General features: G+C 39.8%; 1 protein-coding gene across 1 annotated transcript in view; it reads left to right on the top strand.

The window, feature by feature from the left end:
- The window catches only part of stat5a (signal transducer and activator of transcription 5a), a 42,538-nt gene that overhangs the window by 9,734 nt on the left and 13,691 nt on the right, over nucleotides 1–19,113 (top strand). The window contains 1 exon segment of the mRNA XM_020632636.3: nucleotides 18,929–19,066. Within this exon segment, the coding sequence (XP_020488292.1) occupies nucleotides 18,939–19,066 (128 nt within the window). The 5' untranslated portion in view covers nucleotides 18,929–18,938.

Raw genomic sequence — 19,113 nt, 5'->3', positions numbered from 1 at the left:
ACACACGCACACGCACATGCACATGCACACATAACCTTTCCTTGAGTATATGTTGATGGTACTAAATGAGCAAGCGGGCGACAGAAAGATTGACTTTGAATAAATGAAAAAAGTTAATTGACCAGAACCCGAGCCCTTGAGATAAAACATTCAAACACACATCAATCAGGTGTGACTTTTAATAAAACTTCTCGTGTTAAATTTGTTAGAATTAGGCTGACTTATGCGATAACATGCAAATGTCAAGTGATTGGCTCTGCTAAACTAACCTAGCAGTACACCCCAGCTGATGAAAATAATTGATTTTCTTGAATCCTCCTCATGGATGTGAACTCCTGCAGTGCATGCTCGTCTCCTCCCTGCTCCTCTCGCAGCACGACGGCCAAGTCCACACCAGCCAGGGGTATGCGGCCCTGTCAGTTAGATATAATTGTTGTTCAAAACAGCAGAAAGGAAAGAAAAGGCCTGCAGAACTAAGATTAGACAGTGACTGAATTAATCAGCAATCTGCTTGTCAGTGGAAAAATAAATGAAAGGGAAATCAGCAAGTTCAGAATAAAACAAGTAAACAAGAGAGGGTGCGGAGTAGTGATCCCTTGAGAGGAAGATAAAGTTAGGGAGTCTTACACTAACCGATGATGATAATGATTGGGGAAGATGGAATAATATATAGTTATTACATTAAATGTTGTTTTTTTTTATCAGTACAACGTCATTTAATTCAATCATCCCCTTAGGACACTAATACATCTTAAATGAAGGCATCGTGACATGAAGTTTCCATTGCTCTTCATTCATTACTAAAACTGGAGGCGAGGACATTTAAGGAGAATGCTAAAATGCATGTATAAAATACTACTGCATCTGTGAGTCATGAGTCAGAGTTCATTCAGTGTATCAGCCTCCACAGCGATATCAGCAGCGACATTTTGAGCAGCTGTGATAGCACGCAGTCAACACGATGTTGCAGCTTCAAACCTAATTGAGCATCTTTTTTTGGAAAGGAGAATTCTGACTGCAGGCGTAATTTCTTGCCTGTTTAATATGCTATTTGATAACATTCATAATATCAACTCTAAATCTAGTTGCTGTTTTTAGCTATACTGAAAATGATATTTCCCGTCATATCCACGGTCAGGTCCACGGCTGCCTGCTTACTCTCAAGCCTCGTTCAGAAATAATAAAATGCATTCTTCTGTTTTCTGAGATTTACCTCGTACTTTCATTTCCTCCTCACAATCAGACAGTATTTTATGAAAATCCAGGCTTAAGCCCAAAGGGGTTTACAGTTCGGCCCCCTCATTTGCCCCTGCATAGAAATATGTCAACAACACTCTGATATGAGGCCTCATCACATTGACCCCCCTACATACCCCCTCATGCAGGTCCTGTCTGGGGCATCTCCAGCTCTGTGGTCCCAGTGAGATATATGGAGGGCCCCAGTGATGTTTGTTCACTTGTCAGATGGCATTTGCCACGCTGTTTGGGAAGACAACAAAGCTGGTGATCGAGGAATGAGGTCAAGTGGCCCGCGTGTGCAGGGAGGTCTTATGGGAGTATTAAGGTGTGGTGGATTGTATTTAAAACAACATGAAACCTGAAATTTACCCTGTTATTCATAAGAAAACATGATCTTCTAAAGTTAGACTATTTAGCATGACTTTGCTGTAGTTTTAAACAAATATGTAAATGATTTGACATGGTCATGGAATGTTTTGTTTTTTTTGTCAGTGAGATTATAGTAATCCTCTTGCTTACATTGTTTGACAAGAGTAAACACTATGAATTGGTGGATGGATGAGCAGCCGACCATAAATGGTGATTGATGTGTCTTTTATATCCGGAAGAGTGGGCAGAGGTGATCCTCATTACATGCTTGATCAGAGTCAAATGTCATCCTTGCTGAAGTTTCCGTCATATGAACATTGAATTTATTTGGTCGGTCTTACAAACTTTTTTTCATATTAAAAAATAAGGGATGATAGAAAACAGTTCATTCCCTTCTCTGTTCTGCTCTCTCGGACCCACTACTGCAATCTGATGGACGCGACACCCAGTACCCAACACCAAGGCGTACTGCATTACAAGGACTTGTTGGGCCACAAACCACTACCTTGTGAACTCCTGGGGCATAAGATAGAGACTTGACTGATAGTCATTTGACCAAAGTTATCAATTTGACATACTCAACTTTACATTTTAGAATTGTTTGTATAAGTACAAAATGATATTCAAATGAGAACAGTTTTCATTGCATTTCAATTTGTATGATTTTAAAATATTAGTCAAATGAAATTGATTAAATAATGGGGCAGATATGGCTCAGAGTCAGTCATGTGTGTCAGGTACTAAGACTTGGCTAGGTCCTCTCTTCAGGGGCCCCTCTTACTGGGAAAAGAAAAACAATTGGGGGTACCTTGGGGCTGGTCCCGACTCAGAATAATAGCCTCAATCCTACTGCTTTGCTCTACCCCACTTGCTAATAATTTCTGTCCAAGCAGTGACACTTTCAGACTGTCATAAAGCAGCAGGGTCATACCAATCACTACAAATGACAAGAGGGGTATTATTGGAAGTTATGCAACATAGATTGTATAACCTTAATTTGTATTTTTCATTGCGATAGAGTACAGGCAGAAACTCCCAGTCATGCTGCATGCATTTTGAAATGAAGCAGCAGTTGAGGTTTATAACCATGATGTTGTCTGAGATGTATGTTCTCAGATTAGGTGTCCTCCTTGTTGTGTTTGGTTATGAGAAGTGGACTGCATGTAATGACACTAACCCCAAATGCCCTCAGCTAACAAATGGACTTGTAAACTTAATCATCTGGATCTGTTGCCTGGTCTTTGTTTCCAATTCATGCTGTATGTAGGTTAAGCTTCTTGTTGGGCGATTATTTTAGAAATATTTGTTTTCTTTCTAACTGGTCTGTAAGCCCTCTGCTCCCTGCAGCTTGGGGCCCCAGAGTTTGTTATTCAGATGAAAGAGCTTCTCTGTTTGTTTGTTTTATTTTATAACAATGAATAACAAAATAGTCGTTTGGCCTGCATATATGAAGAAATTTTAGTTAATTAATCTATTGGTTAAAACAACATACTAATATATTTCTGCTTAAAGGGTTGCAGGTCAGGCTTAGTACTAATGTGTGTTTGTACAACTGGACTAACACTGTCCAGCACTGATGTCTCTTTATAGCCAACTGCTGAGCAGTGACAACTGGCTAGCTGGTTCTCTCTGCTGTCTGTCAGTGGTTTTCTGGCTGCAGGCTTCTGTTCCACAAGTGGCTACTCTCCAACAAACTGGCATTCCTGCTGCTGAAGACTTGAGCTTCAGGCCATGTCCGCATTTAACACTCCCTCTGGGCCTCGGATTATATAACATTGCCTACTGGTTCTCTGTAGTTGACGCCAACACACAACAAATGGGTGCACGCACATATGTGGACATACATGTACAAATTCACATACAAACCTTTGCATGCCTTCATTCATATACCAGAGTTCCCCTTGGGAATAAAAGCGTATTTCTGATTCTAATCAGATTCTGACTCTGAATCAACATCCAGGCAAGATAAGTATTGCTCAGTGGTTTTCACTGCAACAGACAAATACAGACGTAACTTCTTTGAATAATGTTGAGCATGATATGTGTCACTTCTCGTGTGTTTTTTTCTTGTCTCACAGTTTTTTTTTTTTATGAAATGCTTAGTTGAAAACAGGATTCAAAGGTGTGAAAAGCGATTGACAACTAAGTGAAGAAGTGTTATACATTTCTTATATATATAAATATATAAACTCACACATATATAAATAGGAATTTTAGATGGTGACTACTACTCAATGACACATATTTCATATTCATTTGCTGATTTAATCTCTTTCTTTATATATTAAAACTTCAAATAATTCTAGTGGAAACCAACGCTTGCCATTGGTTTGCCATTCAAATCTATGCACAAGAGAAAGAACTCAAGTGTGTCACAAAAGAGGTGCTGACACATGAGGGCTCAGCTGCTTTATCACCTGTTAGCATCTGCATCTTTTGCATTAAAGTAAACAAACAAACACAAATAGAGTGATATGTTCCTTTACTCAAGTGTGTGCAGGGCTGCTCCATTATGACAAAAATCACAATCACGATTATTTTATTTTATATAGAGATCACAATTATCAAACTACTGCATCACTTTACAACTCTGAACGCTTTGAAACACAAGCAATACTGTACATGAAAATAAATCAGTTTAAAAATATAAATATATTATAATTCTATAAAGTTCAATAAATGAACTATGTTTTTGAGGTAGTGGGGATGTACTCAAACAATGTATTCAAACAAGTTGTTTGAAACCTGAACCAAACATGACAAAACCTTTGGCCGGCTCAAGTGCAACACGACACAGTAATCGTTTGAGCTCGATTATCTTTTGTTCATGACTGTGTGAAGCCGAAATCATAATTGAAATTAAAACTTGATTAATTTCCCAGTGTTTATATTATTACAGTAACTGATATTTGCAAATGAATGCACAGCTCAGTCAAAAAGCTTCTGCATATCAATCTGTCACTCTGATTCTCAGATATATGGTATCTTACTGCAGGTCCTTTTGCCACAGTCCACATGATGTACTTTGCACCACCTGTACTTCATGGATGTTGTGCTGCACTTGAACAAACAAGAGATTCAGAAAGAATTTCAAGGCTGCACTGATTCCTTTTCACATACAGACTGCAGCCGTTTCACCTCAAATACCCTGCCCTGCTCTTAGACGTCTGACCAGATGGTTGGAGAGTGTGAGCCGGTGGAACAAAGCAGATCATTGGCTGTTGAGGCTCTGGCTAGAAAGGGTTCAGGGCGGGAGGAGGGCGGGGGTGGGGGTCAGATTAAGATTAAGATTTACTTTATTGATCCCCGCAAAGGGAAATTTCTGTTTTTACATTCTGTTAACCATGCAACACACATGCACAAACAGGATCGTATGGACATGCACTAATGGAGAGATGTCAGCGTGACAGAGCTGCCCACAGCGGGCACTCCTGAGCTGGTGGTGGGGAGGGGGTTTGGCGCCTTGCTCAAGGGCACCTCGGCAGTGCTCAGGAAGTGATCACACTGCCAGCGACACAGTGTGTACAGAAATACAGCAATGGAGATCTCATTCCCTCCCTGTAAAGCATTGAGTGACAACACACGGTGTGTGTGTCTGGCCTTGTTGTGAATATGTGAATTTTCCCCCAAGCACACTATGTCAAAGCATTTTCTTGAGATTTGTCTGAACAACTGCAGTTATGTGTTTTGCCAGAATTCATGAATGAATGAAGAATTTTGAGATTCACTGTTGCACATCAGTCTATTAAGTGTACATTGAACATTTAAAACTGATGAAGGGGGGAAAGGGTAATGCAGCCTCTCATTTTCCAGGCTAACTTGTTTCAAGACTGAAACACAACACCACAATAGCATTCTTGCTATGTAGTTTAGGGTCTAATCGTTTAATTTTCTGTAGGCCTTTCTGCTATTGGATTTGTTTTGGGTTTTGGGATAAGATTAGATTTTTATTAAACAATAACACAATAAATTCCACAAACAGACCACAAGAACAGTTATATGACAGCTATTTGACTGTTTAAACCCGAAGTTAGCATTGTCCATAAGTGATTATTATGGCTTTATTTAGCTGCAGGAGTTTGGGAACAGGCAGTTGTTGGTCTATTTTTTGTGAGCAGGTGTTGAGTGTCAGCAGAGGAAGTTTAGCTCTCTAAAATAATGGCACAAGCTAACACTTTAGCATTGCATTCAAAGCTCTGGAAACAAAGGGCCTCTCATATAACCGTGCATCTGCATGCCAACTGATATAGATTGCAAAGGATTTCGAAGTCAGCGTTCAGTAACCAATTCATATTCATAGATATTTCTTTTTTGATAACAGTCTCCATGCTTCCAATAATTTAGTCTCCGATGGCTGCACTTCCCTGATTGTCACTTACTACGGCAAGGGACATGTCAATCAAAAATGTAATCAGACACGCCCCCACACGTCCAGCAGAAATGGCTGCATTTTGACTTAGGTTTTCTTTTAGTTGTTTTTTTCTTTTTCTTTCAGATTTTTGGGGTGTTGAACGAGAGATGCAACCCCTTGACATAAAATAAATTAAAAAAAATTAATCCTAGTCACTATTGCAAAAAAAATCTAAAGAAAGATACATCATCATGCTGAATAACCCAGACTGCCAGATGAAGTGGAGTCATATCGAGGGCAGGCTATACCAAGCACTATAAGGCAGGCCAGTGACACTCATCATTATTTTCCAGACTGGATGGCAGAGTCCAGTAGGGTGGGTCACCTGCGGTATATCATGATTCCCTGATTGATTCCACTACTGACTGCTGCTCCATCACTCCTGCAGGCTGCTCTGCTCACTGAGCTCCAGCCAGAGTCACAGAAATAACAGATTGCATGAACTTGATGTTAAATTAGGTAAGTAGTAAACGTTGGAGCAAAGCTAAGGTGCTGTAGTGTGTCTATCAACAAGAATAACTTTATTTTATTTCTTATTTCTTCAGTTCTATTCCAGTGTAATTGTGGTGCTAAAAGCAGTCTAAAAATGTCATTTAAATGTCTGAGACCCATCCTGGTAAAGACGCAAACAGAAAAATGACAACATGTCAAATGTTGAAACTGAGAAATTTCAATGTTTATTGTATACCCCCCATATGTTCCATCAGATGTTTTAAAGCATTTCACAACTTGTCTACTGTTTTGTTGCCATATCCCAACTCTATGTAAGATGTGGGCATCAAATTCAAACTTGGACATATCATTTTCCAAAAATAATTAAATGTTTCTATTTCATCATTTAATATGCTGTTGTTGTGTTTGTTGTATTTTTAATCAACAAGAGGTGCTGCTTCTGGTAGCTTCTATGTGCATGCAGCGTGCTCGAAATCGTATATTACCAGAGTCATACCCTAATGTCCATGCATCTAAGTTAATATTAGCAAATGTCTCTTAATGCTAAAGTCATCCAAAAATGTCCTTTAAAGGTGTCATATTATGCTTTTTCTGGTTTTATATGCTCTTTAGTGTGTTTTCCAAGTGTCCTGTGCATGTTTAGGCACATCTATGTGCAAAAATTCAAAGTCCGCGGAAACGCTACTTCTCCCACTCCTCCTGTTAGCTGCAGCATTAACTGCATGTAATGCTCGGTTCTAGCCCCCCTCGAAAAAAAAATTGTCAGTGTGACGTCTTGTCAGTTTGATATCACTGATCTAAGCCCATTGGCTCGTTGTGGCAAGGCCGGCAGCTCATGTTGCACGCCCGTTAACTTCTGTAGCACGCACACGATATGCCGTAGCCTGCGGTAGCACAGTAGTACTAAGGTGCTAATGTTTTTGCTCTTGTCGGAGCCAAAGTGGCTGCATTCCCAATATGGTAAAAGGGGCGTGACATTTCCGAGAACCGTGCTGAGCGACTGCCCAATTACGTCAGAGCCGACAGGCCGACCAATCAGATCTGACTTGGCACATGTGGGGACTCTGAACGTGGGCACTTCAGAGCCTTAGAGAGAGAGTCAGAAGCGAGCTGGTGCATGGAGCGGCAGTACATGAAAACAGACACTTTTTTCAAACTTTAGCTATTGTGAACATATGTAGGTACATAGATTAAATATTCGAACCCCAAAAAGGGCATAATATGACCTCTTTAAACCCACTACATGTAGCATGTTTGTGTTTAGCAGGTGTCCTTTAAGGCAAAGGAAATACTTAGTTCTTGCTCATGTTGAGACCTACAAATGTTTGCTACAGTGTGGATATCTGTACCCCCCTACAGAACTCTATGAAAGGGGCTATATAATGCCTGTCGGAGGCTATATTCACCTTTTATTTGTAGTGGCTCATCATCACAGCTAGCAGACAAAGGGTATCCTCAGGCCTCCGCTCCAGCGCTGTAGGATACCTGCTTCATGGGGGCTTTGAGCCGGTTCCTTTTTCCTCTGTACACAATTACATTTAGCCTGTCAGTGTGATGCGTGTCTGTGTTTGCGTGTCCAAGGGTACAGAACAAAGGGCAAACTTTCAGCTGTACAGACGTGATTGCATCTAAGAATGATGACAACAAGCTGTTCTGCCACCTGTAACGTCAAACTGACTGACATTCGCTCCAAGCTGATCCATGAAAATAATCAGTGATCATTTTTCACAAATTTGTTGAATTACTTCAATGATACTGCAGCTGTAGCTTCAAAAAGCACTTCCTTTTAATATACTTTGTGTTTGCTGAGAAATTAAACAATACATCCGCTCACTCTAAAGTCAGTTCACCACCTTAAATCTGTTTGTAGTTCAATAGGCTGAAGCAGTGATTTTGTGAGTTCTCATTTAAGTTCAAGGGCTCAAGCTCCTACTCGATCTGATTTGATGATCTGATTTCTGTAAATTCTTACAATTACTTTATTTAGTTCCAGGAGTCCACAACATTTTGAGTGAACAGGATATTTTCTCGATATCATAAAAAAGCAGGATTAAATGTTACATAACTATATCCTGTTTCTCATATTCAAACATCTTTCTGCATCTTTGTTCTTTTATTTCTTTCGTTCTAGTGTTTATTTGTCAGAGGTTGCATTTATTTCTCAAACAATCACTCAGTTTTGCTCCTCAAGTGTGGAACATTTATCGTCTTTCAACAACCAAGAAAATCTTAACTCTTTTAGCTGACAAGCTGTTACTTCTACAGACACATTCAGACAGACAGACGGACACACAGAAGCAAGCTATTTCAGACTGGTGCACATTTCTGCTGAATATTGGTCCTGGTTGTAACATATCAGTGACAGCTTAAAAATTAGCTCATCTTGCTAATGTGAGGATTTGGGTGTGACAGCTATTCCACTCTGGTACTTGTTTAGCCTGTTGCATGGAGGTATAACGACAAGTGCTGACACTTGGCCTGCTGGGGAGACATGTTTGACTCAGAATGCAATTTACCCATTCAATTTGATCCCCTCTTTACTGTGAATTCAGTCTTGTGAGCCGTATTTTATTAAAGATTTTCCACATTCAGTGAGACGAATACACAGCATAATTTCACCACCTAAACACTCTCCACATGTGCGCACACATAAATGAGCACATCACTGAGCTAATAAGAGATCATCCTCATGTTGACAGCGTGATGGGATGTGGGTTGGAGCACAGCAAGAGGAGCTCAGGGCAGCTTGGACAGCACAAAGAATCTCTTGTAGTTGTCTGTCCCTTCCTTTAATTTGCTAGTACATTGGCTTGTCATGCGCTCCTCTGTGACAAGAAATCTCACATGTCTTCTTTCATTATTTGAATCTGTCTGAGTTGGGAATGGACTGTCATATCTGTCTGAACAAACTCTTTAATTTCTTTGTGAAAGTTAGAACTGTGGAGTTCAAATGGTCAAACATTTGAGTCTGGAGATGATTCTTGCAGTGATTGTCTGCTGTCTGTCTGCTGAGTAAGTGGAAGAGTTGACAAGCTGTACTTTGGCCAGCTTGTAGTGTTTGCATGCAGAAGAGTGGTCTGCCAGATCTGTGCTGGTGATGTAATGAGGATGTTAGGCCTGGCTGGGATTATGTCCTGGCTGCTCCTCTTTACCTCAGGGCATGTCAAAGTCTTTGAAAGTCATGTTCCTTCCCTGACCCCTGAACAGGCCACCATCCTCCATCTCTTCATAAACAATTCTTCTTTTGAAACTTTTCACAAACATTGCCCTCTTTAACTATTTTTACTCCGTGTGTTTGAAAAGCCTGTAATGGTTCATTTTTCTCTGTGACAGAAAGTGAGTTACGGCCATCATTTTAATTTTACAGTCACTCCATGCATAGTTTACTGTAATGGAGCAACTGTAACAAATGGAGGAGTATGTGTGTAGCAGTGAACAGTGTGACGGGACTACTGAAAAAGTAGGTTTCAGTAGCCCAGTAGCCCGAAAAAAACAGAAGACTTTGATGAGGATCATGCCTATGTCATTAATTATGAAGTTCGTTTAAATAAGGCAAACCTACAAACTAGATTACAGTAATTAATGGAGAAGAGAGGTCAGCAGGGAAATTTCACTCACCCACTGTTGGTAGAGCTGTGGGTGAGTGAACTTCGCTGATGAAACCTGCTGGAACTGGATGATGAAATGATACTCTTTAAACATGCCACGCTGTTTAAATATTGTGTTTTTCTAACTGAATGTTGTGTGGTATCTTCTTGTTAAAGACGATAGTCCCATTTACAGTCGTATAATTGGAGTGAGAAATGCTCGTTGAAATGGATTCACTCATTTTTAAACATCACAGAAAAAAAATGACTTTATCTCCTTACTGCCAAGAGCAACTGGCTTTAAATGCTAATTTGTTGATTCAACTTGCAAATAAAAATCATTGAAACCCTAACCCCAGAACTCATTGGTTTCACCTCTTGCCAGTACAGTATGAAAATCAACATGCAAAGGAAGCTTCATATTTGTCAAATAAAGCTTTCAGAATGGTTTTAGCCATGTACCGCTAGGAACAAAACCATCCAAGATCTCAGAGCGATCCTCACAAACAACTGTACAGAATACGTACATGCTAAGTGCAAATGAGAAAAATAGAATAGATCTTTATTCTTATTGCTATAAAAAAACTAAAGGCACCATAGCTGCTTTTTATGATGGCATCACTTAATAAGTAAATGGGCAGATTAAAAAAACGAAAAGATGCTGAATGAAATCTTGGATGGATCATTCTTGCCAGATTTTTCAAAATGCCCCCAAAAAATGCAGCACGATGATAGATAATAGAATTCATTTTCTTGCAAGAGTTGCAGACATGGATGATGTAACAGTTATAGTTTATATTCTCAGTTTAATAATGCTTATCTTTCATTTCTAAATGATAGTCTTCAATTTAATGAAAATATAAAATAACAATTTCAATGAATGAAATTTAGTCACTTCTGTTAAGTTTTTTTTACTAACTCCCTTGAACAGAACCCTTGAACTACTTCATCATAATGTTTTCTTTGCTTTGGCAAATGCAGCATCATTCGGTATGTTGTTAGTGTGAGCCCTTTTCATTCTGGCCTTCGGAAGGTTTTTGGTGTTAAAAAGAGAAGAAAGATTGCTGTGAAAAGTGGGTGGCACTACAGGTTTGTTTTATATACAGGAAGTGCTTACGTTAATGAATGACAGTTTTTCCTCAGAGGAAACAGTGGGTGAGAGGAATTAGTTTTTTTCTTTGCATAGTAGATTCATTCATATATCCCCGGGCTATTTAAAACACACTCAGTTGGGCTTTGAAACATCATTTGCTCATAGTACTATAATCATTTATCATAAACAGCTAATTTAGGACAACAAAGATGCTGATGATGGTTCAGGACTAATAAAAGATGGATTGCAGAGTTGTTACTATTGCCAGGTTGATTCCAGTTGTAATTTATTGTTGTCTTGGCTGACGAGATAAGATAATCAGAACAAATCAGTGAGCAGAGGAGGATGTTTGCTCCCTAGTGTTTGGTCTCTGTTCACACAAGCACACTTACCCAGAACACCCTCTGTTTACAAGCTTCTGCTGTACTGAATACTCAATGTGTTTGGCAGCACAAAGCAGCGAGGACTTGGCTAAAGAACATGTTATTCCTTTTCTTTGAGATTTACTAATATAGAATATGAGGGATTTTTCTCTCTCCTCCATTGTGAACTGATTGAATCTGACATGCTTTGAAGTTTTATTCTTTTTTGGATTCTGTTCGCCGCAGAAACTGATAACTATTACCAGATGCCATTACTGGCACTGATAGATGTGTGCTGTTTAAAAAGATGCCGTAAATCTGTCACAGTCACACGGAAACATGTCCGGGTGGAATTAAGCTCTAGTCTGTATGATGACTTGCCTCAGAGGCAACAAGTGTTGCATGGCCATTTTTAAAGCCTTTCTCTTCAAAAACAATTCCCAATGATTGTGAAATACACATTTCTTAGGTCTCAAGAACAGAAACAGCAACAACAAAGTTGACCACTGGAAGCTGAGTAACTGTTCTGTGCTTGTGGGAGACAGATTGATCAACAGCTCTCCACCTGCACAGAAAATGTGAATGTTGCTGTGTTGTTCATGCTCACAACTTAACTGATATTGGGAAATATGGTGTGATCTGGATAGGCCTGGACTTTGAATGCTACACTACTGTATAGTCTAAATGAATCAGGGCTCATTAACTTGTCTTTTACCTATGTATCTATGAATAACTTCACCCTCTCTCTGCCTCTATAATACTAGCTGGAACTCTTTCTCCATATTTCTCTTCCTGCATCATTGACTCATAATTGATACAGAATTCTGCACAATGGGTGAAAAAGAAAACCTGTGCAGTTTGCATTCTTGTCACTGTTGTGGGAAGGCACTGACAGTGAGAACTGATTGTACTTCAGTCAAAAAGTGTGTGGTCCTTGAGCTCAAGCTGTGCAGACGCTTTTCTGCTCTCTCTTGCTTCTGTCCATATTCTTTTGTACTTTTTTAAATTATTTTTAATACTTTTTACTACTTTTTAACTTATGGGAAGTTACCGCTGGAAACTCCTAAATTGCTTGGATCCTTTTTTTATGATCATTACAGAGGCTAACAGCAACATTCTGATACTTCTTTTTTTTTATTTTTAACCAGTGACAGTAAGTCTCATTTATCCACTTCTCTGGTGTCATGGGCTACAATAAGCTCTCAGCTGAGCCTAGAATAGTACGTTTGTCTGACCAGTAAGGATGACATGAATACCGAGGTAAATCATTGAGCTGCACAGAGCGTGAACGCCATACTGTATGCAATCTGAAAAGAAGATTGAAACGCTGTATTGAATACATGAGGCTAAGGAGTTTGTTAACTCTTTAGCTGCTTCTGTAAATGGTACAATACTGCCAAACGCAAACGGTAACACAGAGATTGACATGCATGGGGAAAGGTCAACTATAACATCCTGCTTTAGACTTGACAAACACACTTCCTTGGATCTGACACCACTTCACCTTCAAGCTGAGCTTCTCAAAACAACTGTCCCTATAATGATGCTTCAATCTGGCACCAGATCCGTGCTTGACCGAAAAAAAATCAACTCGGGCCAGAACCTGGACTGATGTCGTCCACAAGTGATGAAGATCCAGGGAGGACTTTAAAAAGAGAGCATCATCACTCTCTCCTCTACCTGACCTGTATAACAGGTTTGAGTCTGAATGATTGCAGCACCAAAGGGGAGACTGAAGTGCATCACAATACTAGCAAATGGCATAGCCCCAAACCACTGCTAAACATTAACAGAGGGCTATAGGAGACACTGTGAAACCAAGTAATAACATTAGAAGCAGCGCCTGAATCAGTGTCAGGTTAAGGCCCAGAAGGCAATCTGTTAACTCAAGAACCTGAAGGTCAGATACTATTCTCACTGGGGAGGCTATAACTGACCATGCCGGTCAGGATTGAAAATCTATCTGTGGATAACACATCAATCAGGGAGCCAACAGAGGTGCCGCTTGCCATCATGCCCAAATAACATTTAGAGAACATTGGAGTAGGACAATGTAGCGATTTCCGAAGAATTGAAGCAGTGCAGACAGACAGTAAAATAAAGATACTCACATATTTGTCTGGAGACTTCTCCCAGCATGTGTGTTCCGGCTGTTCTGCCTCTTCAGTGTCAAGCCAGGAATGAGGGATACCTCAAACTCGATAAGCCCGACTTCAGAGCAGACAGTCAAGGCTTTCTGTCAGGCTGTAACTCAAAGTTTAATACAGCTGCCATGACATTTTTCAAACCTCTTGATCTGATCAAACCCTCTGTGTCTCATGAAAATAAATATAGATGCAAACACATAAAATTAAAGTAGAAAAAATATGTCTTCTTTATCGTTAAGTTTTATACTCCACATAGATCCATCTTTTCAATCAGTCATACCTGTTCAAACTGTAAATAGTGGGATCCGTCCAAGATGAATCCTGAAGGAAAGAAACAAAAACGAGGCTTTAGCTTGTCTTCAGCAGACAAGACGTAAAGGTCTGTGAAGATACACTTAAAGTTTAAACTGCAGTTCATGTGAAACTGGTATTATTGTGGCTGGAGTGGTCTTTAGAGGTGAGATGAATTCCAAGAAATGAATTGCATTTTCTAAATAGTTGTCATGTTTGGTCCAAAATGAAATGGTATATATTCTTTCAAACTAAGTTAAGCTCTGGAGCCAAAATAAGACAATTATAAGATGTAGAGCCCTGTGCGGGACTTCTTTATACAGCTCCTGCCAGCTTGATTCCTGAGCTTAGCCGCAATGCTTCTTGCATTGTGTGATCCTTTCCCGCCAACACCCCCAACATGTCTGTCAAATCCCGCTCTCACTTGGCAAATTCTGACCATTCAAGTGAAAATGTTCAGAATAGTAAGGACTACGTTCATTTTCAGGAAAAATGATATCAATGTGCTCACACAAGTTGCAATGTTATGTGGTGGATTTAACTCCTGTGTGTGTGTTTTGTGAATTGCACAGGTTTAGCAGTTGCGAAAGCCGCCCGGTCATTTTGTGAATCAGGTTGTCAGCTTGTCAGCTTGTCAAAGTGTCACACACTGTTTTTGGCTGCGGTGGAGCTAAAACGTTCACTTTGAATTGAAACACATGAGCAGTACTTGCGCCCTAGTGAAGGTCTCTACAGCTAAGTGTGCGTATTCTTTGGCTTTAGTGCTTTGATGATCAGCAGGATCTGAGCAGGTGGGTTGCCTCATCCCAGAGGTGCCAGATTCTGTTGTTCTGACATTTGTTGCAAAAAAAGTCAATTTATTTTTTCATCCTTTTCAGTTTCTCTGTCATTTGTGAATGAGAAATTTCTCCAAAGATCACTTCGTTTTCTTTGTGTTGTAATAACCAACTTAAATATTTTTTTCCATTTTATTCCATCATTGTAAGCACTAGCTATCAGTGACCACCTGCACCCATGGCGAGCGGTATCCCTCTCTCAATGCGTCCTTGTACTCTGATGTGTGAAATAAATAGAGCTCTCTTATAAAATTATTGATAACGCAGGTAGTTAACGGGTAGATGAAATTGATTGACCTACTATAGAATCTGTACAGGCATATATAGTAACTGTAGGTCTTATTGTATTGAGAATTCCTAAAGAAGGAATTGAGCATCGTTTGCCTCCACTACCTTCCCCTTCTCAAGGTCACATTCATCAAACAAGTCCATATAGTTCTGCAGCTGTGTGGAATTAGGACTTGTCATGAATGTGTGTTTGGCGCGAAAAACTGTAAATATCAGTACAGTTAAATTCCATACAAATGTATGTGATAAGCTAATGTAACCATGCAGCTTTTCTCCGGGCAAGAAACGGTCTTACTGATATATTAAAAAAAAAGGTCTATTGTGCATACATAACTGCTGATTCAATTTTTTTAAAACAGCAACAAGAAGCAGAGGAATTCCTTTTCTGGCAGCTTTCACTGCTGCTTTTGCAGGAGTGTTGACAATTTGACTGTTGCATTTTGCTGTGTTCAAAAGTTTTGCAGTTGCAAAAGTGGTGCTATCATTTTGCGGATCTGCCCGTTACAGTGCAATTATGTACGTCCTGTGAGAATAAAGCAGTAGCCGATCTGGTTGTGATGTTTGCTATGTAACGCTCTTCCTGTCTGATCATCTGTCAGCTTTTGTGTTTCTTATCCATTTGGTTGGGCCTGTCCTCAACATGTTTTTAGAGAAAATCCTTCCGAGAATTCCATGTTATGATAACAGTAGAATTGACAGCGGAAAGCATGCGGGGTATGGGGGTAGTGATGATATATAAACTAAATTATTTTATAGTAATTAAAGATTTTTGGAGATAAAAAAAACTGTTCATGCAGTTCCTGCTTTCCGGCAGCATCTATGTATCTTTTTATGTGCTGACTTTTGCTACAAATGTCTTTTTAATTAGTTTCCAACCACAAATCATCTGTGAAACAGCTTGGCCTGTATACGTTTCTTCCCCTTGGGAAATTCAAAACATTTATCGTATTATGTTGACGTGTCCTCAATGACTGAAAAGACAAAGTAAAATCTGTTCAGTGGACTTTCCCTTGCACCCTTTTAGATCTCTCAGCCTCTTAGTTTTTGTTACTGCTGGTTCTCGTGAAAAAAAAAAGGAGAAATCTTCCTCAGAAGCACCCATGGTTGACTCACTTCCTCCTTTTGCTTTCTCTCTCTCTCTCTCTCTCTCTCTCTCTCTCTCTCTCTCTCTCTCCCTCTCTCTCTCCCTCTCTCTTCATTGACTCTCTGACTTGCTCTCTGCCTGTCTCAGGTTTGTGGTCCTCCTGCTTTAGAGTTTCCTGCTGTTACATGGTAACAAACAGCTGAAGGAAAGAGGTAAGCCAGAGGTTTCTTTTTTCTAAATCTGTTGTGAAGTTTGGGGTAGGTTTCGATTTCTTGTCAGGAGAGGAAGGTAACAGAGGCTTTAAATTGTCATGGTTTTATTTTGGGGTCATGGAAGGGCACTTGGATGTTGCGGTTAGTCAGACTGAAACAAGTGCAGAGAGACATCTCATACTTCTGTTGGAGGGGAGAATGGAGCTGCTACTGTTGGGCAAACACCTAAAGGCTTGTCAAAGAGACAGATCAACTAGTAACAACCTCACGGTATATGGCTAGACAACAAACACCAGGTTTCAAGCTTACACACCCGGCATGCTCAGTGTAACTTTATGCATGTTGGTGTCATGCAGGATGGTACAGAAAGACAGCCATGCCCTAACAATGAGTGTTACCGAAAAAGGGTGGCAGAAAAGGTCTCTTCCTGTTTGCTTCCTCCTCCAATCAGCTGATACTATGAGAGTTGATGCTTGCTGCTGATGCCCTCAATGATAAAACATGAGTGCAGCACTTGTTTGAAGAGGATTTAATTGTCTTTGAAGAATCTGCTGTGAATGTACCTTAGTGTGCTTTCAATTTGTCTTAATTTACACACAATGCACCAATCTGTTTGTTCAAATGAAAGAAAAGTTAACAGTTTATTAAGCATTGTGTACAAGAGCATTTCCTGGGTTTTCAGGTAGTCGAGCGTGTATGATCTCACCTCATGGAAGCTATACGTATATGGATCTATATGAATCTGCTCCATTGAGAAGTGAGCTGCTCATAAAGCCACCAACAGTCTACTATCATATAGCTTCTAAAATGTGGCAGCTTTTCTGAGGTCAGTGCTCTAGTCTGAATAATAACAAGAAAGTGGTTGTGAACAGGCTGTGCCAGTCAAAGGTTGAAGTTCAGGACACATACTGGGTGATACAAGTGCAGGAGCATTAGCATAGGCTAACAGGATTAGTGTTAACAGATGCAAATACCATTACGAATGGAATTATCTTCCCAAGCTCATTTCACCAAGACAGAAGTAGATGAACATGCACGCATACAGGCAGCGCTCTTAAAAATAATTTGTACAATACGTATACATTCTCACACTCTGCCTGATGATCAGATGAGAAGAGATCTTTCTGGGAAGTTTTTTTTTTTTTTTTTTCATCAAAAGCATTTATTGTCTAGCGTCAATAAAAATGCAAGTGAAAGTCGCTTGTATGAGTCATGGGATTCTCTTGAATCTGAAGCAGTTTCTGTTTGCGTTGAAGACTAGTAATCAAGGTGTAAAAAGGATGGATAGAGAAACCTTTCTCAGACTCTAGCAGCAGAAGCATGAAATATGCATTGTTTGTATTGTTGGTTTTTGTAAACCCCCTCTCTCATTAAGAACAACTGGGATGAGAGAGAAAGTGAAAGAGGAATAGAAAGAGTTACAGTAGATCAACCTTCTTTTTTGCTTCTTTTTTTTTGCATCAAGCATGCTGTGTGTAGGCCTGTTAGTGTCAATTACGTATACAGTGTTGTACAAAAGATGCACACAAGCAGAGCCGCTGACACCGCAGGCACTTACCAATACACACATGCAAGTACACACAAACACTCACACATACAAACACCGCAAACTTCCCATATACTCATATCACTCAGTGTTTTACTGACAGTGACTGTGCCACTTTTAAGAAGGTGAAGGGGTGTGTTGACTGAAAACAATAAGCGGTGACCCTCAATGTGGAGCTGTTGGCTCAACAGAGGAGCCTGTTAAAGCCTTCAACAAATTCAGAGTAAAAATACACAACAGGCTCCACCAGTACAGCTTAGGGCTGCAGTTGTTTTTTTCTTACCACTGTAACTTTTGCTGCTTTGCTAAAGTGCTCATGATGGATAGGCCGGATCTTTGTAATATAGCAATGAGTAAGGTCTTTTACCTGCTTTTTGTAACATAACAATGAGCAAGGTCTTTTACCTGCTTTTTGTAACATAACAATGAGTAAGGTCTTTTTACCTGCTCTTTTGTAATGTTAACATAACAATGAGTAAGGTCTTTTACCTGCTTTTTGTAAAGTGTCTCGAGATAACACTTGTTATGAGTTGACGCCATACAAATAAAAATTGATTGATTGATTGAGTTGTAGATGAAAATCAGATTAGGTTATGCTTGGAGGTTTCGTTACAGCAGATCTATTTACCATGTGCAGAAATGTTAGGAGTTTTCAATGCTTTATGGATTGAAGTAAATAATGTGGTTTTCTGAATTTGGTCTGTTTTAACCGCACAATATCACTAGAAGCCGTGTGAATGAATGCTTGTCGAGCCCCGGGAGTCCTGCTTAAAATTGCAAAACGTGTCGCAAAACGTGTCTGTTCAACACAAAAACACACAAAAAAAAAAAATTATGTTTTAAGAACACATTAAGCACAAAAAGCAATACATAGGAAACAAAGACAAACACAGACTAAAACATTCCACCTCAAGTTAGGGATTATGTAAATCAGCAACATGTTTTCCTTTAAGGCAGTTTGTCAGACATGAAGTCAACATTTTAACACAATGTTATTTTTTGGCCTTCAGGGTGTTGAAGATGGCAGTGTGGATCCAGGCCCAGCAGCTCCAGGGAGATGCTCTCCACCAGATGCAGTCTCTGTATGGGCAGCACTTCCCCATCGAGGTGCGACATTATCTGTCCCAGTGGATAGAAGGCCAGCTCTGGTGAGTGTCTCTACTGAACATGTTTGTAAATCTACATGTGCACAGTT

This window comes from Labrus bergylta, chromosome 16, assembly GCF_963930695.1.
Source record: "Labrus bergylta chromosome 16, fLabBer1.1, whole genome shotgun sequence".
In the NCBI taxonomy this organism is placed as follows: Eukaryota; Metazoa; Chordata; class Actinopteri; order Labriformes; family Labridae; genus Labrus; species Labrus bergylta.
The sequence above is the reverse complement of the archived record's forward strand: the minus strand, read 5'-3'. Positions and strand labels throughout refer to the sequence as shown.